Source organism: Electrona antarctica, assembly GCF_951216825.1.
Source record: "Electrona antarctica genome assembly, chromosome: 3".
Classification (NCBI taxonomy): Eukaryota; Metazoa; Chordata; class Actinopteri; order Myctophiformes; family Myctophidae; genus Electrona; species Electrona antarctica.
The window spans coordinates 28,535,352-28,562,424 of NC_136808.1; the positions used below are offsets into that span (position 1 = coordinate 28,535,352).

Genomic DNA, 27,073 nt, shown 5'->3' on the forward strand with positions numbered 1-27,073 from the left:
CCAAAACGGTCGTACAAACATTAAAAATACTTAACGGCTTCTGAGCCGTTCGCGGGGGGGGTCAGAAGGTTCGTTGTCTCCTATAGCGTTCATATGCTTCTTTTTGAATATGTCAGCGTGACACCCACACCGCAGCAGAGGGGTAAGTCAGGGTAAATCAGATTGCATCCCATGTCGCTTGAAGCCGGTGATACCGGACCCTACGCGGTAGGTCCAAAGGAGCTCAACCCGGGGGGTCCGGAGACGGGCTAACGTGTATACTGTAGTGTAAATAATAGTCATGTAGCCTGTTGACTTATATTATCATCATCATACACTGTGTGTTATTAGTGTTATTAAAAGTTATTTTTGATATTATCTTTCACTTTTAAAGGACCACTTCATCACTTTTCAACCTATCTTCATATAGGCCTACTATGTCCTCACTAATAATCATGATAAAATGGCACCATTTTACTCTGTCTGTGTCTCATAGGAGGGCTGTGGGCAGTTCAGAAACCCGTCCACCAGTGACATCATCGATGGGGAATCCAAGCTAATAGAGGCATGATGCGCATGCTTATCCGCAAGTGGATGGTACATCGTGTGGCAAAGCAACAGGCAAAGTGAGTTTAACATTGTTTAATGTTGTTTAATTCAATCAGATAGGTCTTTTCTGTGTGGATGGATGGGCTGTCAGGGCCAGAAAGTCGTTTTTTGCCACTGAGTAGAATCTGCCTAACGATGATGTCACTGGTGGATGGGTTTCTGAACTGCCCACAGCCCTCCTATGAGACACAGACTGAGTAGAAAAAATATTATGCCATTTTATCATTATTAGTGAGGACCGATAGGTTGGAAAGTGGTGAAGTGGTCGTTTAAGCTATATTTATCACAATTAAACCATTCCATATTGCATATTCATGTGCTTTTTATTTTATTTATACTGTTTTTATTGTCTGTTCTGAATCTGTACTTACTGTCTCAAACTCAAAATCTTTATTTTTTTATTAGTGTGGTGCTAACTGCTGAATGATACCAGCCAGGACTCGGACAATTGTATTTTATTTTACATACAAGTGGATCTAATCTCAAATCTTGTATTGTCTGAGGGAATGAAAGATGTACCAATCAACGAGCTTTTCGAGGACTCCTTGAATGCACCACGCACGCACGCACGCAACACAACAGACTTGACGCAGAACAGATCGTCGCTCTGATGACGAAGGAAGGAAGGTGGACTGGTGCTGCGCCCTCACTGTTCAGTCTGTCTGGAAGAAATGAAATCTGGCGATGCATGAATCTGATCATTCAGAGATCCGTTCAGTTGAGTCTGTGAATGGCGCCGAAACAGGACCCTAAACCTAAATTTCAAGAAGGTGCAGTATCGTTCTACTTGAAGAAGGCTCCGTGTTGTCTGGACGGGAGGGGGCGGGCTCAGGGTTGTTATTGTTTCTGCAGCCTAGGCTCGTTGTGTTGCTCACTCTGTTCACAACAGCTGCTATTTACTTCACATTATTTGAGCTCCACTCAGCTGCACGTGGTGTTATTGCTGTTGGCCATCAAATAAGTGTAGAGGCGATTTTCCAACGTGCACATTAGTTATATTGAATGCAGTCGTAGTGAAGAAGATATAAACATTCGACACCGTTAGCTATGCTAAAGCCTCTACGACTTGGGCCCTGCCTGGACTCCTGCAGAACACTGGGGGGCACCATTTAAGAATATATTTATTTTACAAACGAGGGCCAAATACATATTGGCTAAAACACATGTAATTGCAATTAAAGCCCAATATTTCTACAACATCCTGCACATTTTTGTTCAAAACCTGATGTCCAGTAGTAATTTAATAAACCAGAAGTTGAAGTGTACATTTTGGTCTGACATTAACATACCATACATGTTTCAAATCCGGTATACTTAACTTTACATTATTTCCCAAAGCTTAATTTATTATTTTATTGTATTTCTTTTACATTTTAACGTTGGGGTGCCCACATGGTTTGGGTACCAAGAGATCAGTCTTTGGTTTTGGTATCAACCGAAAGTCGCTGTGGTTTAATAACTAACGAGAGCGGGATACCTTATTAAATCACAAATTGAGTTTGTAGGGTAACAACTATGTATTGGTCAGGTTTGATTCCAGCCTTGTCTGTCTCTCGTTTCAGGTGAAAGAGTCCTGTGTTTTCATGGGCCATTGCTCTATGAAGCGAAGGTTTGTTACAGCATGTGCATGAACAGCATGTGTAGGCCTATTACTAAGTGTTACAGAGTGTGTGTGTGTGGGTGTGTGTGGAGAGATGCTGGGAGAGATTATTTTCCCGGTGTTTCGCCCAGGTAGACAGAGTTTTGGCATAGTTTCTGCGAGGGTTAGGCAGGCATAGTTTAGGTGCATTATGTGGGCAACACCAATTAAATAATAATATCTTAAATGTATATAGCACTGTGAGTACACTAAGGTGCTTTACATGGGGGGCATGAGAAAACAACAAATAAAAAAAACTATAATAGGGGGGAGAAACACTAAGAATAAGGATTACAATCAATAAAAACAGTGGAATGAGTTAGCTGGGGAAAGCAATATTGAAGAGGTGTATTTTGAGGGCACTGAAGCTTTGGAGGGTGGGTGGCTGGTGGGGGCATCTCAAAGTTTTGTGTGTGTGTGTGTGTGTGTGTTTGTGTGTGTGGGGGGGGGGGTCTCATACGGTAATACATTAAACACAAATTACAGGTTATGAATGATGAGTGATTTCCTATTTTTCAGTGTGTAAAGATCAGTATAAAGGACAAGCTGATAAAGTACTTCATTCATTACAGCGGATGGAACAAAAAGTAAGCTGGCTTTGATAGTGATTTCTGGGGGCTTGTCTGTTTTTCTTTTTACCGTACTTCAAGACTAATGACAATACAATATATAATTGGTAAAATCTTGGTAAATTGGTAAAGGTATGTAATTTTCAATGGGACTGGGTGTCCAGATTTAACATACTTTATCATTTTCTTTTTAGCTGGGATGAATGGGTTCCTGAAAGCAGAGTTCTCAAATATGTGGACAGCAACCTTGCAAAACAAAAAGAGCTTCAAAAGGCCAATCAGTAAGTCTGCATGTTTGAGGGATAGGACATACTGCATGCCTAATATTGCCTATATCAACTACAGCAACAATATACATCAAGGCTAAAAGGAATGAGGTTAAAACATAATAAAACACATTATCTACAATGTAGATAGTACATACTGATTTTATTATTTCCTATATTATGAATTCACATTCATATTGCTGTTCAAATCACAGAAACATGTCACTCAACAATAGTTTTTTTTTCTTTTTTGTAAAAATAGCATTGAAAGCAAATATGACTAGAAGTACATAAACAAAACTATAATAAACATCCTGTTGGACATGTGCATCTTCACATCGCTGTCATCTGCATTGTTGAGTTGTTTGTATAGTACAATACGGTATAGTACATTATTATTATATTATAAATATTCCATAGCTGTGATTACGGTTCATATTTAACTTAAAATGTACTACAACATTGACTATTTGGTGCTGTGGCATGTCATTGTTTCTACAGGGATCATTATGTTGAGGGAAAGATGAGAGGTATAGCACCAAGTAAGAAGATTGCTGCTGTGCAGCAGAAAAATGTTGATCTGTAAGTACAACTCCCTTTGTTATTACCTCTCTCTTTTGCTCAGTTGGCATAATATTGGAGTAACTCATTTTATTTTTGCATTGCAGGAAAACAAAAAAGAATAAACAGAAGAGTAAGTGGAATCTTTATGAACTAATGAGATGTAAGATGTAAATGTCCCCAGGACATTTTTGTGTTATCCTTTTAGCCTTAATGTCTGACTACCACATTCTGTTTACATGATTTCTGACTAATGAAGTATTTATTATCAATCAATGCATGAGGGTGTTTCCATGATCCCACCTTATATCATGCTAAAGTAAATATCTATAGAAGACATCTCTATTCGTCTTAGTTTTTTGGATGTATTTGGATGGTGATCCTATATTTCATGCTTCAGATAAAGCATGCAGTAGAGACTTACTGTTTGCATTAACCGTTAGTGTATTTGTGATGTTGCGTAGCCCCATCTGCTGGTGAAGGCACCAGCACAGGAGGAGAGATGCCACAGGCACCAAGGAAGAAACGGGCTCGGGTTGATCCCACCGTGGAAAGCGTACGTATTATCTCTTAGCGGACATTTTACAGCTGCAGCGTTGAGTGAATGTTTACAGTGCGAACATTAAAAAAAATGCAATAAATTGGGTGTGTCCGAGGTTATAAGTGACAGCTTGACAGTGTGTCATCGTGTGTACAGTGTCTGCTCCAGAGGTGAAGAAACGGAGTGCATGAAAGTAGCGAATATTGAAAACACAGTTTGAAACTATCAGCTGTAGATGCGAAATTAATCAAGATTGAGCAACTACATGACCTATTTATATCCTAAAATTATGAGGTTGTTTACAAATAAGCTGCCAGAGACGAGCAACGATTGTCTCTACTTCTCTGTGCCAACAGCTCTCCTGGCTGAGCACAGCAGCTGGCCTGAGCTGCACGGAGCACCTGCAGCACCGGAGCTGTCCCTGCTCTCTACCAACAATACTGGGGATAAATTGTTTACTGTATGTTGAATGTTTAGTTGTCTATCTATGTATCTAGTTTAAAATGTTATTAATATTCAATCATACTTCTATGCAGCAGTCTGCTTATGTCCATCTCAAGTTTGTGCCAAGGCCATGCCCGGCAAGAGCCCTGGTTTTCCGAGGAATCAAAGCCAGCATGTGCACACAGGTGGCGACCTCACAGACAGGGGAGAGAAGGACAGGCGTTCGATGCTCGTCTCTGACAGCATTGCTATTATTATTTATACATTTTAAATAGGCCATGTTGCTCAATTTTGATTATTTTCACATCTACCACGGCTAGTTTAAAACGTTATTAATATTCACTACTTCTGTACAGTAGACCATTTTTGTGGTCTACTGTACAGTGTATATGTGTATATGCCTACTCTATTTTCAGAGCACAGTGTACCCTGATTAGCTTGCCGCTCTGTGATAAAGCGATTTTTTTTGTTGTCTGCGTCCCAACGCAGTGGGAAAAACGGTGATCGTTTGTGAATGACTTCACATTGAAACTCACCACATTCTCAGAACGAGGCAGTGAAACAACGTTGCTTGTGTGAATTTGGCGTTAGCCATGTGCACAGCATCAAAACCTATTTGTCCTGTCTGGCAAGGTCAACAAGCAGAACTGATTTTATATCATAGCAAAACCAGCCAATAAGGCATCTTTCTTTCCATTGTGTATTGTAAGAAGACAGACACTAAGCAATATTTGGTTTTGTTCTTGTGTGTTCTTGGTTTTGCTCTTGTTCTGTGTCTGACTCAGTCAGTAGGCAGGTTTTCCTGGTAGTTAGAGAGGCCAACGGTCTTCACACACTATAACTGGCTTTTTCTTTCCTGATAAAAGCATCAGCCAAACTAAACTGTAAATGTTTGTGTCTGCGTGCCCAGGAGGATATGTTCACTAACCGTGTGGAGGTAAAGGTGAAGATTCCTGAGGAGCTAAAACCGTGGTTAGTAGACGACTGGGATCTCATCACCCGACAGAAACAGGTGACTACTACACACACATAAAAAAGGTCTGCTCACAATGCAGGATGGTTTTGGGTCATGGGCTATGTTTTGTTTTTGTTTACATTTTTAGGTGGGTTTACATTACTGTTAACCCAGTACCAAGTTCAGTAGTTCTCACACTTTCAAGATTTTCCAAAAATGTTCAGTGAAGCACTGTGAGATGTACCCTGTACAGTATATCTGCTATTTTTAAATGGCCAACGCTAAAAATCTATAATGATGCTTTCCCCATTTTTAATGATGTTTCTGTGCCAATTGCATTTAGTTATAATATTAATAATAAAGGCCAAGTTGAGTTCACATATTAGAGGTAATAAAGTTACATTTTAGTTCATATCACCACCTGTTATAGACAATGACTTAGAGCATTTTGATCTGGCTTCATATTGTATATTGTCTGAATGATGGTGTTAGTGTTTTAGTTATAAAGAGCAAAATTTGCTGTTTGCAGCTATTTCACCTGCCGGCTAAGAAGAATGTTGAGACGGTCTTGGAGGACTATGCAAATTATAAGAAATCAAAAGGAAACTCAGACAACAAGTAAGCAAAAATAGCACCCTATCTGCCTTCAAAGGAAGTAAGGAAAGTAAATTTCCATTTTTTAGCCATGTTGATTATGGCTAGCTATCTTGTCATTCCAGTGGAAGACAAAACCTTATAAAATGGACCCTGCACATTAAAGGACCATATTGGCATCATTATGTGACATTGTGTGTATTCACATCTTTGTCCATAAATCGTACATTACATTAAAAAAAAAAACATTTCTGTTAATGACTTTATTTTTAGATTTCATACTACAATGTTCTCCAAAGTGAAAAGTTAAAATGTTACCAAACTTACCTTAATAACTGGAGTTAATTTTGGCTAAACATCAGTCATGGATGTTTAAATTTCTCCATGGACTATTTTGGGTTGGACTTTTCTATTCAAACGACAACACAACTGACCAAAATAACCACGCAACAACATTAGCATTTTGTAGGTAACCTATCTCGAGAAAATTTAAAGTCTCCGCAAAATGATTTTCATACCGTACTGAGATGAACAGAATCCAATGAATTCCTCGAAATGAAAATATTCAGCAGTGTACCATGACAAAGAGCAAAGAGCTGAATGTGCCAGACTACCGGTATGGTCCTTTAATACCTTATCAAATTGTATAGACCTTTGAATTTTCAAAGTTATCTATTCCTATATATCCTTGAATGCTGCAATCTCGCCAGACTGAATAGTGTGGTTTTATGTCTGCCCTCAATTAAGGGAGTATGCTGTGAATGAAGTGGTGGCAGGGATCAGAGAGTATTTCAATGTCATGCTTGGCACTCAGCTGCTCTACAAGTTTGAGAGGCCCCAGTATGCAGAGATCCTGGCAGACCACCCAGACACACCAATGTCCCAGGTCTATGGGGCACCACACTTACTGCGCCTTTTTGGTAGGCTAATTAACACACACGCACACACACGCACACACAGTCCACTATTATTAGCATTTTATCACTGTCACAACCCAGCTCTTAAAGCAGGACAAAGATGGGAGATAGACATTACTGTGGTGTGTGGTGACGAGTTGGGCATCAAACATTTGCGTTGCTGTTCAAAATTCCCAGTAATCCCGCATCACATGACTGACCATGGAATTCTCACTCGTTCTCACTCCCAACTTGTATTAGGTTGACGCATCAGTAAAAACATTTAAAACAAGGCAGGCGCACTGTTAGAATTTAGCCCTATGAGGCACGTCCGAGCGAGGTGCCAGCTATATAGCCTGGTAAACGACCTCGGTTGCGGAAATCACATTTGGGAAAAAGCCACAATGTCTGAAAAACTCTATGGTCAAGAAATGCATATACTGTAGGTTCAAAATTGTACAATTGGTAAGTTTTTAGATAATTGCTCTATCACCTGACAAACAGTGTCATTTTGTATTTGATTGATCTCAGTGGCATACATGGTTCAAATGCCATGTTCTTTACATTTGGTGTGCCCCTCACAGTTCGCATAGGAGCGATGCTGGCCTACACTCCTCTTGATGAGAAGAGCCTGACTCTGCTGCTAAATTACCTCCATGACTTCCTCAAGTAAGACTCCACACGATACAGGAGATTGAGCCAGACATGACTCATGTGCCACATTACATCCCCATAACATATGTATTATTAAACCATTCAGGATGGGAACCCCTTTTGGTGTTTTAAGCATTATGTATACTTTAGCTATTGAAAAATAGCAGATCTACAAGCTTGTACATCTGCTATTTTTGAAAATATGGCCCAAATCATTGAATATAGGATTTTAACTCAAATCTTTGCTTCTGGGGGGTCCTTGGAACAACATATTTTCAGATGGGGGTTGGCAGCCAAATACAGACTATGCTGGGGGGTCCTTGACATGAAAATGGTTGAGCACCACTGACATAGAAACATTGGTTTTTCAGAAACCTTTTAGGATTTAGAAGCCATTTTTTTAGAATCGGCCTCAGGTCTAAATGGGTTAAATATATTGTGTTAAGTCATTTAGCATTGCTAATGCTGAGTTTTGAGTCACATTTGGATGCCTTTGAAGAGGTTAATTGCACTATGAAGATTTCAGCTGTAAAGCCTTGATCTTTAACCTGCGTTGGCAACCTGTTAACAGCTCACACAAGCAAGTGGCAGTGGCAGCAACCTTCAGAATTCTTGGGCTTTGTTTGCTGTTTTTTGACCTACTCTGCAGTGACAGTTGTTCTTTAAACCTTCTCAGGTATCTGGTGAAGAATCTGTCCACCCTCTTCAATGCCACTGACTATGAGGTTGCTCCCCCAGAGTACCACCGCAAGGCTGTGTGAGAGCACGTGACAACCCTGACACACGGCGCCCCCACTCCCATATCATCATGTACAATAATCACAACTACTGGTCTGAATGGCAAGCCAGGCAAATTGTTTCTTCTGAACTCATCTGTCGCCTTTTCCATTCACTCAGGAGTTTGTCACAGTCTAAAAGCCGTTCCATACACTTAATGAAGTCAAATTAGTTTTGTCAATGCACGTGCACATGCATGCACGCCACAAACACACACACACAGTCACACACACACACACACATACACACTTCCTGCCATTGAAAAGCGAAAAGAAAAATATTTTTCTCTCCTAACTAGTTACTGTTTTAACAAAGTACAGTAGTTCTTTGGTGGCTTTTTGTGCATTCCACCGAATTGATTACTGGCAATGTTGCATGTGTGTATTTACAGTATGAGTGTTCCTTCCTGGAACATAAGGTGCAATTTTCTTGCCAAATCACAATGTGTTTTTACTAACCAAACCTCAATGGACCCATGTGATATGTATTTGTTAGTTACCGGTAGCTCATTTTTTTTAAATAAAGACGTTTCTACTGTTTCTGCATAGTCTTTCTTAAAGGTTTGTATTGAATAGCTTCCACAACATAACTCAGGGGTGTGCAACTGGCGGCCCGGGGGCCACATGCGGCCCCCACCTTCACTTAATGCGGCCCACATGTTAATATCAGAATACTGATAGTATTGATTTCAGCTCTTACAATTCCAAACCCGCTTTAATTACTTCATGATTAGTATTAAATGACTAGTACTTAATGACTAGTATTAAAGTGTTATTGTCTTTTTGTGTCCAATGTAGTTATGTTAACAGTTCATAAAGTTAACATAACTGTAACTAAATGTATTTGAAATTCAATAAAAAAAGGTTACTTTTCAGGATTCCAATTAAAAAATAGCAAAAAACTATTCAGGTTTTCAATTAAAATATAGCAAAAATAGCTGATCTACAAGCTCAAAACGTGTCGCAAATGAGCTTGTAGATCGGCTATTTATGCTACGACAGTAATATGCACTGTGGCCCTCTGGAGTGAGTGTGGAAATATATTGGCCCTCGCCATCGTCACAGTTTCCCACCCCTGACATAACTGATGCAAAGGCTGACTTCTAAATGCCATTTGCTGAGGTGCACTCACCCATTCATTAGCTCCTACATTGAAGAGTGGCTTAATTTTCTTCAGGTAGGTCTCCTGGTTTGTTTTCGTTGGTCGAGGTGATACGCCAGCTCTGCTCTGTACTAAACACTCAATTGCAAATGGTTACATATTTGTTTTTCCTCACTTAATTGGACACATTTCTTAAAACTCTCAAAACAGTGCCACTGCAAAATTACCTTTTTTTTTGCAGATAACATCTTTATTTAATTATATAGGCCTACACCTGTCTCATACACCTGTACACCTGTGCAGTGGATCAATAACGGGTACATAAGAACAAAAGATTTAAAGAATCCATTCAACGCTTCATTGCAAAACACTGTTCCTCCCTCCTGGAGAAGATGCTTTCGATCTTTGTCAGAAAATTGTCCATGATGTTCCAATGTTCCAAGGTTTGAAAGATTGATTCGATATTCGTTAACTATGCAGGTATACTAGCTTCATTCCACTCAGAATGGACGGGGGCTATGAGCTCAACTGGAGTATATCAAGTATAAACCACTGTTGCCACAACTATAAAACTATATGTTAAGAAAATAATAGAGATTTTGTTAACTCTGATATAGTATGAACTAAGACTTTGAATAGACTAGTTCCCTTATTCCATGTGTCTCCATTCAAAGAGATGCTTGATTTCACTGGCTGTGCCGAATCCATGGCAACTGTTGCTATGGTGTTGTAGACGGGTGTATGTGAGGCCAGACAACATGTGGTGAAGTATTCTTTGAATGATGTTGATTGAAACACTATGGGATTCATAGAACAATACACTGCAGAACAATCCATTCCTGGCGGTTCGTGGCATTTTACTTACAGTACATACATAGTTAAATCCTAGAACTGTACAAGAAGCCTTTCTATTCAACAGTGCTAAAACCAGTTGATACTAGGCAAGGTTTTGCTCTTAACTTATTTGTTTTGTTCTCATGCTAGCCCATCCTTTTGTGTACATGAGGACTACAACTTTTTTTGTTATAGTTTTGTCTACTTTTACAGTTATTTATATGAAAGGATTTCTATGCATTCTATGCATTATTATCAATGGAGCAGGTTTGCTTTTAGTTTTATCACAAAATGTCACAGTAGTGTTCATTTACACTTTACAGTAACTGGCAGTGAGTGACAGTGTACAATGTAACAAAAGGCTAGTTTTAATTGTGACATTCAGTTCTTCTAACAGGTGTACCTATCGCCCCATTCTCTGTCAAATGAAGAATAAAAAACACAATGAGCCTTTGATTCAAATATTGACAAAGTGAACTAGCCTGGGGATTAAATAATAGTCCTTTACTGTCACAGTTCATGTTTCTGCATGGCCACACAATTTACAAGCAGTGTGTGTGTGTGTGTGTGTGTGTGTGTGTGTGTGTGTGTGTGTGTGTGTGTGTGTGTGTGCGCGCGCGCGTGCTTGGGCGGTTGGTGGAAGCTGAGAACCACTAATCACATAAGCATGATAAAGGGGGTGTAAAAGGATCCTTCGTGCAATGAATAGTCCTGTTATATTCTATTGTGTTGTGGAATTCTATTCTAATGGTGTTGTATGGTGTAGTAGGCTACTGCGCAGCATTCTACAAAACTATTTGAATCAGATCGCAGCCGGACAGTGGTTTATTCAAATGTATACCTTCCCATAGCTTCTTCCCCCGTCAGGTAACCCTGACGTCATAGCATTCAGGTTGTCCTCCCCTGTGTTGTCCCCATGGTGTTGTCCCAGGATGTCTGTCTGTAGAAACTCCGACTAGGAAGTCCCTCCCTCTGTCACAGCCCATTGGTCCAATTCCAGAGACGATCGCGATGATCGCCGTTTAATTGGTTTAGAAGGATGTCCATCTAAAAGTAAGCCTAGTAGTTTATGTTGGGGCATCAGGTGAAACTCGCCCAGTACGGTGGGAGAAATAAAAGTTATTCCGTCTTTAAGTTTATAAATTAGTGATTTCTGTTTATGGTTGTGCTTTAGCTTTACAGCTTATTTAAGGTCACGGAATAAGTCACAATGAAGAGCCTGAAAAATCGACTGAAAAAACATGAAATCAACATCACAGTAAGTTGAATTATGGTTTTGTATGGTGGAATTGTTATGCCACTGATCAGTCACCAGTGATCACAAATTGTGCGGTGGGTTTATTGAACATCATGAATGTTTGTACCGATCCAAATACATTGATCTGGTAACTTTACGCTGGAGTTGTGTATACTGACACTAGTGTTCAACCCATTGTTACCGACCACGTTATCCGACACGTCTCCCTCCTCCGCTGGAGTTTATTTGAAATTATCTTCAATCTGAACTGAAGCACCTGCACTTGACCAGTGAGCTATGTTTTGCAGAGGAAGAAGAAACACCCTCTTATTGTTATAACTTTTTTGAATGTATAAAATATTGAAAAACAGTGTAACGACAATAAATTAAGTACTCAACAGCCAGCGCCTCGGAAAAAAACGTGCTTCATAAATCAGTGCAAGTTGCAGCTAAATTCTTCAACTTAATCTCTACTCCGTAGTGTCTTTCTGTGTAGCTTGCCGAAAAAAAGCAGTATGGTTCTGTTCGGCATGCGACACCGTATAAATGCGGCATGTTAGTGAGGTAGCCATGACCCCATTGGACCCAGTAAACAGCCATGCATTCTCGTGATCTTTTGAAAGAGGGTTTAAGAGTAGAAACACCCTAGACACGCCTGGCGTCATGTTTTGACTTGTCGAGGTGTGAATAATTTAAAAAAGAGGAGAAAAAAGGCAGACTTTTATAGGACAGACTCGCATTTTTAACCGCATGTTATGTGTGTGTTGACCCATTCCTTGTAGCATATCTAGACTGTTGTTCCCTTGCTTGCATTGAACCTGCTTGAACATACTACATGGCAAGCATTACAAACCACTGAACCAGCTGTGCCATATGAACTTATAACTGTTAACATATTGTAAAATTTTTCTGGTCTGTTCTTGGTAGTATTTCTAGGTGGCTTGCATTACAATTCAGTTACATATCTAGAAATTAAGTCAAATGAGCTGGTGTGTGTGTGTGTGTGTGGAGAGAAGCCTTTCACTTTCAGAACACTATTAATGCTGCAGGTGGCATAACCAACTCTCACCCTTTAAATCAGAACATCACATTTCTAGGCTAGTTGGACAATAACTATTTATTTTGTAGATGGCAATTATATATAAAAAAGTGCCCACTGCCAGGGTTACCAAATAAATAATTATGGCATACAAATGATGAACACATATTTGAGGGGTGGTTTCTTGCGCAATAACAATAATATTTATTTTGCAGCTGGTTTTGAAAACCTGCCAACAATTAAATGAACTCACTTATGTAAATGCCAGAGGCAAACTATTTAGAAAGTGTGTGTGTGTGTGTGTGTGTCTGTCTTTCTTCTCTAGTGTCTTTCTTCTCTAGTATTCTCTAGTGTCTTTATTCTCTAGTATTCTCTAGTATTCTCTAGTGTCTTTCTAGTGTCTTTCTTCTCTGTGTGTGTGTGTGTGTGTGTGTGTGTGTGTGTGTGTGTGTGTGTGTGTGTGTGTGTGTGTGTGTGTGTGTGTGTGTGTGTGTGTGTGTGTGTGTGTGTGTGTGTGTGTGTGTGTGTGTGTGTGTGTGTGTGTGTGTGTGTGTGTGTGTGTGTGTGTGTGTGTGTGTGTGTGTGTGTGTGTGTGTGTGTGTGTGTGTGTGTGTGAGATCATTTCCAGGCAGTGCTTCTGTTCCGGGGTCAATTAATACTTACGAAACCTCTTGAGTTGTGATGAGGGATGACGTTGGTTTTTAATTTTATGAAAGCCTGGTTATAAAGAACATTTTATTGTTACATCACCCCTTCAATATGAAACTCACCCCAATGTCATTTTAATTTGGTCTGTAGAACTTTACATCAGAGCTCGATATATTTGCATGTTGTTTATGAGAGCCATCCTCGCATCATGACATGAGGACTCTCCCTCGGAACAATGCTCACTGTTGGGACATTTGCTACAGCACTCACAATCACAATGACCCCACCACAATGTCGTTCAATCTTGTTGAAGGTGCAAGCAAATATTACTTGAGAAATAAGGTAAAAACATGCATTAGCCTTGTGTCTCATGAAACAGCCTCCCGTTGCTGTAGCCTCCAGGCCAATGACTAATAAAGAGATAGGGAGGAGGCAGAGCAATAAGTGAAACTTCCTTTTGGAATGTGAACAATAGCTGAGTTTTATCCAAAGCCAGTCACTTGAGGCTATCTTCTTTCACTGTGCAATATATTTTCCTTCACATTCCTTTTCCTCCTACTACAGTACACTACAGGAACATTTGTGTCTAGTTATTATTTAAAGTTGTAAGGGTAGGGGGCAAGCTTAAAGGAGGGTATAAGATATAACATGAAAGATAACATGGGAAAAAAAATCAGAATAATTATTAATTTAGAATCTGGTCTACCTGCCACACTCACTGTCCACCAAAACTATGTCCATCGTTTGACCAGGCAATGTTTGACCCCATTCAAATAATAAAAATGGAATGGTGGGAAATGTGGGATCGGTCTTGACTTGTCAGAAGAGGACAACATGGTTTGGCAATTCTCCAAAGGGTGCTGATATCTCTCTATTTTAATGAACCTGTCTACAGTATACATAGACTAGCAGAGAGTGATTTGTTCCCTGTGATCTAACACGTGACTGTCTCTTTACTTTTATGTGTAGTTGTTATATAACAGTCTCAGGTTGACAATCGTCTTGGCACGGGAGTGCACGCACATTCTGACACTGCCAGAACACACTATTATGGCATGACGTTGCTAGTGTATGGGGTGCCACTGCCTTGGCATGTACAGTATATGGCATCTTCATTGACCCTGTCAGATTGAGCAATCTCACTACGATGTGGACATTTTTATCTAGGACTACTCTCTAGGACTGTGATATATATATAGCCCCATTACAACAATACTAAGGTTGTTTGATGCATGCTGCATGTTTGAGCTCATTACAGCAATTTATTTGGCTGGTGAAAGTTTCAGGAGTGCATAAGTTGGGTGAAATGTAGGCTTACTATAAACATACTAATCATTGTTTAAGTTTTCACTGGCTGTCTTCCATCTTATTTTTTTCTTTCTCTAATATAGCCTCCTTAATTGATTGATCCTGCTGGTTGTTCCTGTGCTATTACTCATGTGCCCATCAGTGGCGTTTAATTGGCACACGTGTGTAGTTCTGGGTGTGTTTGCTACATTAATGCTGATGTCTTAATGGCGGCTGCTTCCGCGTCTCTCACGTATATAACTATATGGACATGTGTTTATTTGTAGTCTTCATAATGCCCTGATGAAGACCGTTTGGTCGAAACCAAACATGTTGGCGTTTTAACCTTTTTTGTAATAAAGTACCTTGATTTTACACCCCGTCCATCATTTTTAGAGTGCTCGGATCGCTCTTCTCTTTTCAAGATTGATTCCTGTGTAGATCCTAGAAGCACCAGCCTTACCTTTTTTAACTAAACTTTTATCTCCTTTGAGCACCTAGTTGATCTCTCTTTCGTCTTCCAGCTTATGTTCAATGGTACAAAACCCCATCTTTATTTTCACATCACAGTTTTACGAGTAAAAATCACACCCGTATGAGTGAGTGGTGCAACTCTGTGTGGGGGTCCCCGGAAATTCCAGACCCACAGGACCACGGCCAGGGTACCGACCCGGTTCCGGCGAGCCACCCACGTCCGAAACGGTATAGAAATAAGGGAGTTACCCGCGGAGTCCCTGCGGGGTCCCTGGAACATCCAGACCCCCAGGAACGCGCCCGGGGGGGTGCGGGCCGATTCCGGCGAGCCTCCCCGTGTCCGAAACGGTTGAGAAATGACAGAGGTGGTGAAAAACAACCATGCTGTTTTCATGCTCAGTCCCAGGCACCCACCCAGCCACCTACACACATAGCTCCGTAAGGGAGTGGTTGCACCACTCAAAAAAATGGGCGAAATTTGTTTTTGTACATAGTTCAAAACCTGTCTATCCTGCCCTCTTCTCCTCAGTGGCTGAAGCAATTGATCTGAATTTGCACATGTGCATTAACCATTAGCATATGCAGTATGCACCAATAATTAGTCCCGTTTTTCACTTTCCCAAAATGTAAGCTGTTTACTAGCGCTTTAATATCCGTTTTGTAACCCCATGGTTACAGGCTAGCCCCCCAAGCTATGCAACAAATTAACCAAACTGTGCAGGGCCAACTGTTACAGAGACTCACTGCGCACGGGCACTGTTTAGACAGACACAAAGCTGCAAACTTATAAAGGATTTCATTTACGCTCCATGGCACAAGCACGGAGATTCAGGTTGTGTTAATAGCACAGCACAGGCCTGGGCCATGGCTCAGTGGTCCAGGCACCTTGGCTGGTAATCCAGTCTGGCAGTGTGCCGCAGGTTCGACTCCCGATCCTTTACTGCATGTCTTCTCCCCATCTCTCTCTCCCCATTTCCTGTCAGCCTACTGTCTGTCCCTCCCATAAAATATATAAAATAAAGGCGAAAGCCACAAAAAAAACGTTAAAAAGAAAAGAAAAATAGCACAGCACACCTTCCCATGATTCTGGCAGCGACGGGTCCATGTGTTTGTGTGTCTCTATTCGCTGTATGTGAACTTTCATTCATTTCAGTGAACCGGATCATAGTCGTTCAGTAAAAAGATCTGTTCATTTCGTACTCCTAAATCCTACACATATATCACAAAATGAAATGACTAGTAGCCTAATAAAATGATATTTTCATGTTTTTATAGCATTAAATATTATATATGTTCTTTATTTTTTTTGCCTATGTTTTTTTTCCATTGATATCTAAGTGATACAATATCACCATAATAGTGGTGCCTTGCATTTGCAACTGAGCGGTCTCGGAACGGAAGTGAACGGGTGCATTTCGTTCTCCAAAAATAACTAGTTAGTTTGATTCGGTCGTTCATAACCGACACTAATTCGCTGTGGGTTCACGATGTGTGTGTGTGTCACTGTGTACGTGTGTGACTGTGTGTGTGTATAACTAGTAGGGCGACTGTGGCTCAGGAGTAGAGCAGGTCGTCCAATGATCCATGGGTCGGCGGTTCGAATCCCGGCTCCTCCTGTCTACATGTCGAAGTGTCCTTGGGTAAGACACTGAACCCCAAATTGCTCCCGGTGTGCTGGTTGGTACCTTGCATACAAATGCAATGCATACACGGGGCATCACCCAAAGTCTGCAAATACTTTGAGTGTGCATATTCCCGGACAGGTATGGACTAGTAAAAATAATTCAAAGTATGCCTTGAATTATATGAGCTGAAACTAAAAGTGTGCTTTGAACGAGTATCTTTCTCTTCTTCAACGGGGTGGCTGAGGCATTGTTGCATGCATATACTGCCAGCAGCGGGTCCTGAAGCCAAAGGGAGTGAGGATGCATTTGCACTCTCACTTGTGAACCTGTTATGCAAAGTAGCCATTTGGGTACTTTGCTGTTTCTCATAAATGGAGGGGGGCGTGTTCTAGTGTGCACGCCCAATCCGTACCGTACCTGCACGTGAAAAACATAATTACACCACGCGGTGGTGTTGTGTGAAGTGACCCCCTGCTTATTGTGACCAAAGGTCGCAGTTAACTATGAAACCTTGCGTTTTTGACACCTAACCCACATCCCTGTCACTCTGTCACGACACCTAACTCAAATCCCCGTCACTCACCCAAGCCCCCAGGTCATCGTGACATCACGTGACATCAGCCCCCTGGTCACCCCAGCCCCCAGGTGCCCAGTCATCATGACATCACGTGACATCAGCCCCCATAGGTGTCCAGGTCATCATGACATCACGTGACATCAGCCCCCATATATGGTGTCCAGGTCATTGTGACATCATGTGACATCAGAGATGGATATATAGTAAATGCGACCTGCTGTTGCATTTAATCCCATATATGGCCAGATGTCATCAATATTGGCCAGCAACTCATCTGACCTCAAATCCTTAGATCTCCATATATGGATATATGTCAGAACCTGTTCTGACATTCCATATGTTGATCCTTCCCCATCCATCATTCCTCTTCGATGTCTCCATTTTGACTAATACCTGTCCATTCAAACTCTAGACAGGCCTCCCCCAAAGTTATTAGTGCAGCCGCAGCCGGCGAAAACTAGACTCAACAGGCCCTACCTGGGCCCTCATCAAACCCTGTACACTCAAGAGTATGTCCCCGCTAGGCCGCTACCACCCTTAGATTTCCATATACTGTATGGAGCTGACCTGTTCTGACATTCCACGTCCATGTTGATCTGACCTCATCAAACCCTGTACACTCAAGACATGCTCCTTATATGGGAAGTACAGAATTCATTCCATGTTGATCTGAACCCCCCCCATGCCAAAGCGCCAGTGCTCGCCCAGCAGTCTGCCGTCAACGAGGTGGATGTGTGCGCGCGACCTCAAGGGCGAGGTCGCTTCTCGCCCTCAGGCGTCTTACTGGTAATACAATGCAATATATAATATATGCTTGTTAATTTCTTAATCAAAGATGTATTGTACCATTTGAAAAACAAATGTACTGCACTCCAGATGTTTATGTGAACTCTGTATAGCAATTTGAATGTAAAAGCAAGTCATTGTATTCATTAGGTAGAGTTAGAAGGCTCTGTAAATGCACTGTCAAATTAAAACAATACGATATTAAAAATAAACTGTACTTCTCAATATATATTATTTTAAAAGCAGTCAACTCATGTAAAACTTTAACTTGTAGAGGAATAATTTACCAGAAGAATCTATACTTTGTCCATCTGATTTAGGTTTTTGTTTTCATTCACTGACTGAAATGGGCTTCTCATGTGAGCTCACGAGGAAACGGTGACTCTGCTATCAGCTGGTCTGTGGTTGAGTCTAGACTCTAGAGGTAATTTCTCATCCGATGTGAACAAAGGATGAAGGCTGGTCCTGAGTCTTTGTTTCTGCTCTCTGTAGGCCTTTACTGCAATACCGTATTTTAACCACTTAAACCCCGGCCCTAAGTTGGTTGACCGGTATCCCTCAGGCCTCTATACTAGTGTCCTTTCAGTTTTTTTCTACATTCAAGTTGTGAGCTTGTAGATCTGCTATTTTCTGCAACGGTTTTCCCCAGAATACGAATAAATACTGGGGTACAAATAATACAAGTGGTTAATAAACGTTTGATATGGTAGGCCCATACCATAACCTTGTTAATATGTTCTGTCCTCCTCAAAAACAAAACATAATTCCTTCTGCACAAGTGCATTTCAATTTGACAACTTTTCTGACTGTATACACAAACATTTATTTTAAGGGCACTTCACAAACCTCAGAGTACATTTAAGTTAGAGAGTGTTAATCAAGTCAAGTGTAACGTGATGTAAAGTATATGACCCCTTTGGCTTTCCATAGCATTAGCAGACCAACACACTCAAACTCATGCACATGGGCACATGAGCATGTAGATTTGTGTCCATAGTACTGTAGGCTACATAGTAAATCATTTTCTGAACAGTAGCAGCAGTAGTTAGAATTAGCATTTGAATGTGTCAGATTTGTTTTTGTAAGATAACGGAAGCACTCTGACATTCCACAGCATCTGTAGCAGAGGGGATTATGATCTGTATCATGGACTTATACCATCCTGGGACCGAGTCTAGCTTGGGGAAGGGCTGGGCAATAAATCAATACATCGATATTAGTGACCGATCTAAATTGCTGACATACTGTATAGGAGTGAAAGCTGGCTTGTCTTCACAATCTGGCATTATATACAATAACTACAAAAAACGGTATAGTGACTTAATCACATTGATACACACACGTAGCATTTAGGGCTGTCACAATCATGAAATTGTACTTGAAGATTAATCATAATACAAAGTCAAAGTCGTACGATTAGTCACAGACGTTACCGCAGTGAAATTTGTTCTCCGCATTTGACCCATCTCTTGGAACGGTGAGCCGCAGCGTGCGCCACGCTCAGGAATCATTAGTTGATTTGACCCCCAATCCAACCCATTGATGCTGAGTGCCAAGCAGGGAGGCATTGGGTCCCATTTTTACAGTCTTTGGTATGACCCGGCCGGGGATCGAACCCCGACCTCCAGTTTCAGGGCGGACACTCTAACCACAAGGCCACTGTCTGGTTGATTGTGATTGATTGTGATTAACGCTTTACATTTTTGTCATTGAACATTGGAACATATGAATACAAAATAAAAATTCTGTTTGCCTTTTAGGCTTTGTACACGAAAATTGCTCGGAGCAGATATGACCAATACATTAAATATATACAGAATTGACTGTCATGTTTAGCAATCTTATACTTTACAGTGTAAACACAATTTAGCCAACTGGTGTACAAGCATGTTTGTATAGTATAATATACTCCAGACTAGAGTCCTCAGTCCTAACACAGCTCACTATAGCAACAAGCAGCTTGTCACAACAGTTCATTAGTGTCTCTAAATCAAGTAATTCAAAATGTTTATTTCTTAAAACCAACTGATAGAATCAGAATGGCACCTCTTAATTTAATGCACAGGACAAATCCTATAGAATTCTTGCAGGAAATTGAGTTTAATTTAGAATTAGTTTTTGCTGCAATTTGTAATTATGCTACATGCTGCTACTGTATCTCCTACATTTATCACATGTATACATTTACCATACATACATCATGGTCTCATACATGTAACAGTTATATATTGTAATACACCAGGGAAATATCTTTTCATGATGGATACATTCCCGAGTCGGTAAGCATCCAGGAACAACATCTGATTGTGATCATTGAGGTCATAAACTGTCCACCTCCCATGAGAAAGATAGTTCCTCTATATGGTTGAGGAATCATAAAGTAAGAGGAAAAGTGACACAATCCATGGATGAGCTTCCAAACAACAACCACTCTGTGACGGGGCAGTGTAGTGGTGAAATGCCACATCGTCCCATACAATCCCCCTGCCCTATGTGCTCCACTGGCACAGACCTTCTACGGAGTTCATCCAGGAATGAGGTGCTCTGTGTTGTATGGCCCAATTAGTTGTTTATGCAACAGCAATCCCATTAGAGGATATTGTTTCACACATTGTGATGTTGGCACCTCCCTGCCCTCAGACACCCACTCTGTTCCCTATCGGATTTCTTCCTCGAGGCGCCGGTATGTTATGGCCAAGTTTTGAAACCAGCCTAATGTTTAGTATACTATCTCCAAAGAGTCTTGTTCATGTCTACTCTGTATCTATAAACAGGGGTGCACACATAACGTTTTGGGGCTGATTCTCAGAGGAGCACCTGGAGATGTAGCTTGTTGCGCACGCCGGGGGTTGGGGGAGGCGTCTCTACTCTACCACAACCAGAGCCATAGAGTAAGACAGAGTTATGACATTGAGGGGGCAGAAAACAGACTGGTCACGTGGTTCATGTAACTCGTTTGTCACTGTAAAGCCTATAGACTCCAATGCATTCCGTAAACTTCTGAGAATGACAGCTTACTGCCATCTTACTACTTAAGAAACATACAATCAACATAGTTCATTCAACTATACGAATAAAGCTATTAAATGTACAGGGTGTATACTCTCTAGCCTGTTATTATTTTATAAAGAGAAGAATGCAGGCAGCTGGTAAATGAACATGGACAAGTAATAAACCCCTCCCAGGTTAGGTGATGGTCAAGTTGTAAACTTTAGTCTCTACAGAAAGTACCAGACTTTGTGCTCCAAATATAACTGATTTACAAGCTGACACCATGTTGCATTGCATGGGTTGTTAGCTGGTAGATCTGCTCTACAGAGCAGACCCAACCCAGACCGACAGCCGATCATGACACTAAAAAAAGATTTAACATGAATTAGTTCTACAAGCGTTTCATTCTATGGGATGCCTTGTTTGTTGAGGTGCCGACATAGCGGATGTACGTTGCTTGTAGTGACATCAGAGCTGCCTTTACTCTTTCAGAGCCATGATATTAACACTTATGATGCCTAGGAGTCTTGGACGACCACACTAGTCCTACCAAATAAAACCGTGGGGTGCATGGGACGTGTGGACTTACGGTATTTTTAATCGATATAAAACGAGATAGCTAAAATCAAAATCACACCTGTTTTGCTGTTTTCCATTCACTTTCTGATCAGAATGCAGATTCATTTCTGACTTCATGCATCTGGTCTTCTAAAGAGAAATCAGTTTTACAACGATGTATAAGGAAGATTTCACTTCCAGGTTTTGGGGGGAAATGAAAGGCGGGGGTCGTCATCTCCCTCATCTGCTTGGCACTCTAGTGCCTTTATTCTGAAAAGATTCCCCGGCACCCAATTTGGGGAAGTAAAGCAATCTTTACACTTGTTATATGTCTACTTATCATTGGCCATGTTGGATATTGAAATAACAATTTGAAATAAGTTAAAGGGCGACTGTGGCTCAAGAGGTAGAGCAGGTCGTCCAATGATCCATGGGTCGGCGGTTCGTATCCCGGCTCCTCCTGTCTACATGTCGAAGTGTCCTTGGGAAAGACACTGAACCCCAAATTGCTCCCGTGCTGGTTGGTACCTTGCATGGCTTCCGCCGCAATCGGTGTATGAATGTGTGTGTGTGAATGGGTGAATGTAATGCACAATCTATGTAAAAGCGCCTTGGATAAAGGCGCTATATAAATGCACCATTTACCATTTAAAGGTTCATTCATGTTGTTGGAGTTATGAGAAATGTAACTGCAGCCACATTTTATTGTAACACGTCTACAAAACGCCATAGAATAAATATTATTTTATCATTTCAAAACTCCACTCGGTTAGCACAACAGCGGTCATAGTAACATAATGTTTTCCTACTCTCAATGCTCAAAGCACACCAAAATCTGACATACCTATTATGAATTGTATTCGCTGCAGATGCATTGCCTATACCGGTGTACTATAGGTGTGAGCTTGTAATTTGTCTATTATCGCTATTTGAGCAATATATGTTTTGTTCACACACAGTACAATGTCCTTAAGATATTGTAACATTTGCTCACAGAGCCTCACACCTTCATTGAGAAAATGAGCAGTTCAGTTCTTCCCAAGTGTGAACCTCCTCTACCATAATTTCATCATACCCATCATATCCCTCCTCTTCTGCCTCCATCACATTATCACCTCCCTTTCTCAATGAAGTGATTGTTGAGTTTTTCAGACTTTCACAATTCATTGTTTTCGCTTGAGAAGTTAACAGTTTGCTTGTGTGTCCTCTTCTGGCTTTTATTAATTTCTGATCACACCACTTGAAGTAGTGTTATTTTACACCTTTGCACAGGTATGTAACAAAAAAGGCCAAATTGACCGTCTATGAATATTATATAAATTGAGGATGAGGACTAATGGCACCTGTAAGGACATTGTTCTGTTACAGTCTGAAAGGGGCGTAATAACAGGCCTGCATATAACTCTGTTTCCACTTATGTGAGAGAGAAAATAGGGTACAAGGAAGGAGAAAGCTTCTTAAAACCATAAAGAAATCATGGGGGAAAGAAGTTGCAGTAAAACATCAAACTGTACTTACTGTAGGACTGTGCCATGCAGTGTACTGATAGCTGCACCAAGTATTGCATACATTTATATGCTATGTGCAGTGTTTAAATTAATAGTCACGAGTGTGCAGTATACCGTCTGCTTTATTAGTGTGCTTCATTTCACACAGAAGGGCTTTACCCTTGAGGCAAGAGGAAGCACTCTTGTTTCTATTCATCAGAAGCCACCGTGTCCCTGGGCTGGCTCTCTGCCCCTGTGACCGCTCAGGGCAAAGCCCTACTCCTACTCCCTACAACCACATGCAATGACAACAGAACTATACTGTATTAAGGTAACTGAAGAATTGTCTCTGTCCCATTGGCAACATCCCACCTGTCCTGACTCCTTAAAGGACCACTTCACCCCTTTTGAAACCAGATCTTATTTGAATGATGTTTAAGAATTAGGACACAAACACTTTCCTGGGGTTTTTATGTGTGAGGTATGTGGGTTTTTCTTTTAGATAGTTTTGTCATGGCGCCATGTTCATGACCAAAATGTGTCATGAAAATGTGGTCTCACTTCCTGGACTACAAGTCACACCTCCACGCAGCCTCCCCATCTCCACAATTAAGGAGGGGCTGTGCAGAGTGCACCAAAGCATTATGGTCAATGTAGGAATTCAGAAATGCAGTCAAACCCTAGTCAAACAAACACACAGACTTCATTATTTTTCTGGCCATAGGGTGCAAATTTCAAATCGTGCTACTGTTATCTACTACAAATACTATTAACATTGAGTAACTGCAGTTTCTTCCAGCAGTGAAATATCCCTTGAATGGACTGGCAAGACTTCCCTCACTGATGTCAAATTGTAAATGAATGTCTCTGAGTTGCTTAATAGGAGTTGAATGTTCCTGAGCAAAGAAACAAGGCTTTGGCTTCAGTATAAACTGGTGATTTCAGGGAAGCAGGCACAGCTGAAACTATTGTTCAAATACCCCAAAATGTTCTATTTATGTTTTGCTGTTGGTAATTAAAGTTCTATGAAGAGTACACTACAAGTTGTGTAAAGGCACAGTTAATTTATTTCAGCTGCCAACAGATGAAAACTGATTTCACAATACTTTTGGGGGATGGGGTTATGGAGAGGGAGATAGAAAGCCACATGATGTTCATAGCCATTTTTATGTTACAGCACATGGTCATGTTCCATGAGAGGTAAAGAATGGAATGATTGTTTAATGACATTTTCACAGATCTGTAATTAATACCACGAGTTTGCCGTAAAAAGATTCTGAGCCTTGCATAGATGGGCCTATTACAGGGCTGCCAAGTTTTCTATTTAGTTTGGACTGAGTGAGATTTTGTTTGAGATTTTTTTTAGTTATGGAGAGTTGGAGACTGAAAGGTCAGCTTTTGGTGATTTATTTATTTTTGAACTATCTGACAAGGTAATTTAACACATGAAGACTAGGGATGGGTCCGATTAATTGATGAATCGATAATCGTTAATAGGACCCGAAAGCGATTATGAAAATTAATAATCGATAATCGATTTTTTAAATGAAAATCTGTTGGAAAGGCAATATTGTCATCCAAACAGGACAGGGCTATAGGCCTACCAAAGTGTGCCTGGGATGTGTCTGTGTAGCTGCATGACAGAGGAGTGTGAGTGACTGAGTGTGAGTAGAGATTGATTCCTAATCAAGATACAGGTTTGGAGGATTTAGCAGGTGTTGGGAATTTACCTAATCAGGCCTAGGCTGGGGTTGCTATGGTGATCAATTGGCTCAACACTGGTCCAGGGACCACCAGTGGTCCTCATTCAAAAGATGGAGTTAGTAACCAAATGGACCCTTATTAACTCTCAAGAGTTAAAATTATTGTTAATCATCTACATCAGGGGTTCCCAAACTTTTTTGACTTAGGTACCCCTTGGGGGGAAGAATTATTTTATTTGAAGGGTTAAAAAAATTATAATAATCTTAAAACAAACACAAAATAATAATAATATTGAATTATACAAATCGATTTTCATTTTGGACATATTTACACATCCCTAATGAAGACATGATATCTGATTTAGATTCCTTATTTCGAGTTGTAATGTACAGACATCCATTCCATTCTGATGAGTGCGATATCTCAAGAATTTCTCAACTAAAGGGAAATTTCTTAATCTTGCACGAATCGATGAGATTTGGTTCAAAGAAGCTCAAGGTCACTGTGACCTGTCGTGCTTTACTATATCTTGTGAGTGGAATGTCTGACTAGATGAAATTTCATTTAAATTTCAGAAGTTTATACGCTAATTATGACACAGGCTAACAACAACTGTGGTACCACCCTGTGTACACTTTTTTTCTTCTTTCTAATTATTTGTTTGGCCCCAAAAATGTGTTTATTGTCATGATTTGTCAGGAGTCGAGTTGGCTTTGTCCGAGGCTTAAAGGTCTTTAAATAAATACTTTCTGAAACGTCTATGGAAAAATGAATGTGAAATTCTCCTCCGGTGCCTTCGTCGTTCTGAAAGTGGGCGGGGCTGCAACGCTCTATAGAGCGTCGCAGTCCCGCCTCCTACCCTGGACCAGGAAATGAAACCCAATGCATTATTCTCATAGACATTTCTTAAAGTATTTATTTAAAGACGGTTACGCCGCGGACAAAGCCAACTCGAGTCGTGACAACTCATGACAACACAAACAATATTTTGGACCAAACAAATAATTACAAAGAGAAAAACCACAAAAAAAGTGTTGTAACCTGCCGTTTTTTTCTTCTTTCTAATTATTTATTTGGTCCAAAATATTGTTTGTGTTGTCATGAGTTGTCACGACTCGAGTTGGCTTTGTCCGCGGCGTAACCGTCTTTAAATAAATACTTTAAGAAATGTCTATGAGAATAATGCATTGGGTTTCATTTCCTGGTCCAGGGTAGGAGGCGGGACTGCGACGCTCTATAGAGGCCACCTTTACACGGCAACGGTCTGTCTCTGTAGACAAAATGGCAACTTTTTGAGTGGTGATAACCACTCCTATACGCAGCTATGTGTGTCCCTCTGTATGTCTTAAGCACGGAAATACAGTTTTTTCACAACCAAGTGTCATTGCGCAGCCACACACACACACACACACACACACACACACACACACACACACACACACACACACACACGTGTAAAGTACAAGTACAGTACAGCACCACTCAGTTCAGAAGGGTCTGATTTTATTCTGTGTTTAGACGGAGACTCAACACTCATCAGAATATGCTGTAGTGTGCATGCTAGGTGGCGGTGCACTGCCTGATAGACCAGGCATGCATGCGTAGAACCACTTCCGTAATACTTCGTATCACATGGCTGTTTGTTTACATTCACCCCCCCTCCCCATAACGCTGTTGCTGTCTAAACGGACGGCTCATCTGATATTTTATTTATAGAGTTTGTTGTACGTTTTCATTTTTGGCATCTACTATGGACAGAAGTAAAAGTGGTTTTGGAGGTGTGCTTGATAGAGGCTCCTCAACCAGCTATGTAATTAATAATAATGTGTAACTGCATTGAAGCAGTAAATAGTATATCTATCTAAAGGTGGCCTTACACTAGCCGATTTTTTTCAATCTGAAATCTGATAGCACCACACACTACAGGATAATCGGAGCGGGGCAGAGCAAATATCAAACATTCTTGATGTTGATCGGGCCGATCCCGATCGCGCTTTGAGCGGTCGGGCACCCCCCGAGCGTCAAAAATGCCCGATTATCGGCTAGTGTAAGGCCACCTTTAGTTTATGAGACCTTGAATTTGGATTGAATTAAAAGCGTGGCATATGAACAACAGCAGTTATTTAAAGGATCCAGGCAGTTTATCTAAGTGTACAATATGGTACTTTAAGTACTTTTGTAAGTAAGGTAAGGTATTTTATTCATAAAGTCCCTTTCAAAACATTTGTTACAAGCCAGGTG

At 40.7% G+C, this 27,073-nt stretch overlaps 2 protein-coding genes across 3 annotated transcripts in view; both read left to right on the forward strand.

Annotated features, from left to right (window-relative positions):
- Positions 1–1,111: 1,111 nt before the first annotated feature.
- Positions 1,112–9,023, forward strand: LOC306920078 (mortality factor 4-like protein 1). The gene is made up of 12 exons (XM_079496699.1): positions 1,112–1,358; positions 2,151–2,197; positions 2,747–2,814; positions 2,991–3,077; positions 3,564–3,644; positions 3,731–3,756; positions 4,088–4,179; positions 5,519–5,620; positions 6,093–6,181; positions 6,905–7,077; positions 7,638–7,722; positions 8,384–9,023. Exons 1-12 carry the CDS (start codon positions 1,319–1,321, stop codon positions 8,466–8,468), a joined length of 975 nt encoding a protein of 324 aa, XP_079352825.1. The 5' UTR covers positions 1,112–1,318; the 3' UTR covers positions 8,469–9,023.
- A 2,440-nt stretch (positions 9,024–11,463) lies between these two features.
- The window catches only part of uacab (uveal autoantigen with coiled-coil domains and ankyrin repeats b), a 51,170-nt gene continuing 35,560 nt past the window's right edge, over positions 11,464–27,073 (forward strand). For both annotated transcript variants that reach the window (XR_013789465.1, XM_079496138.1), the window contains exon 1: positions 11,464–11,677. Coding sequence is in view for 1 of the 2 variants with exons in the window: in XM_079496138.1 (XP_079352264.1) it covers positions 11,630–11,677 (48 nt within the window). In the remaining variant the exon portion in view is untranslated. The remainder of the gene's footprint in view (positions 11,678–27,073) is intronic.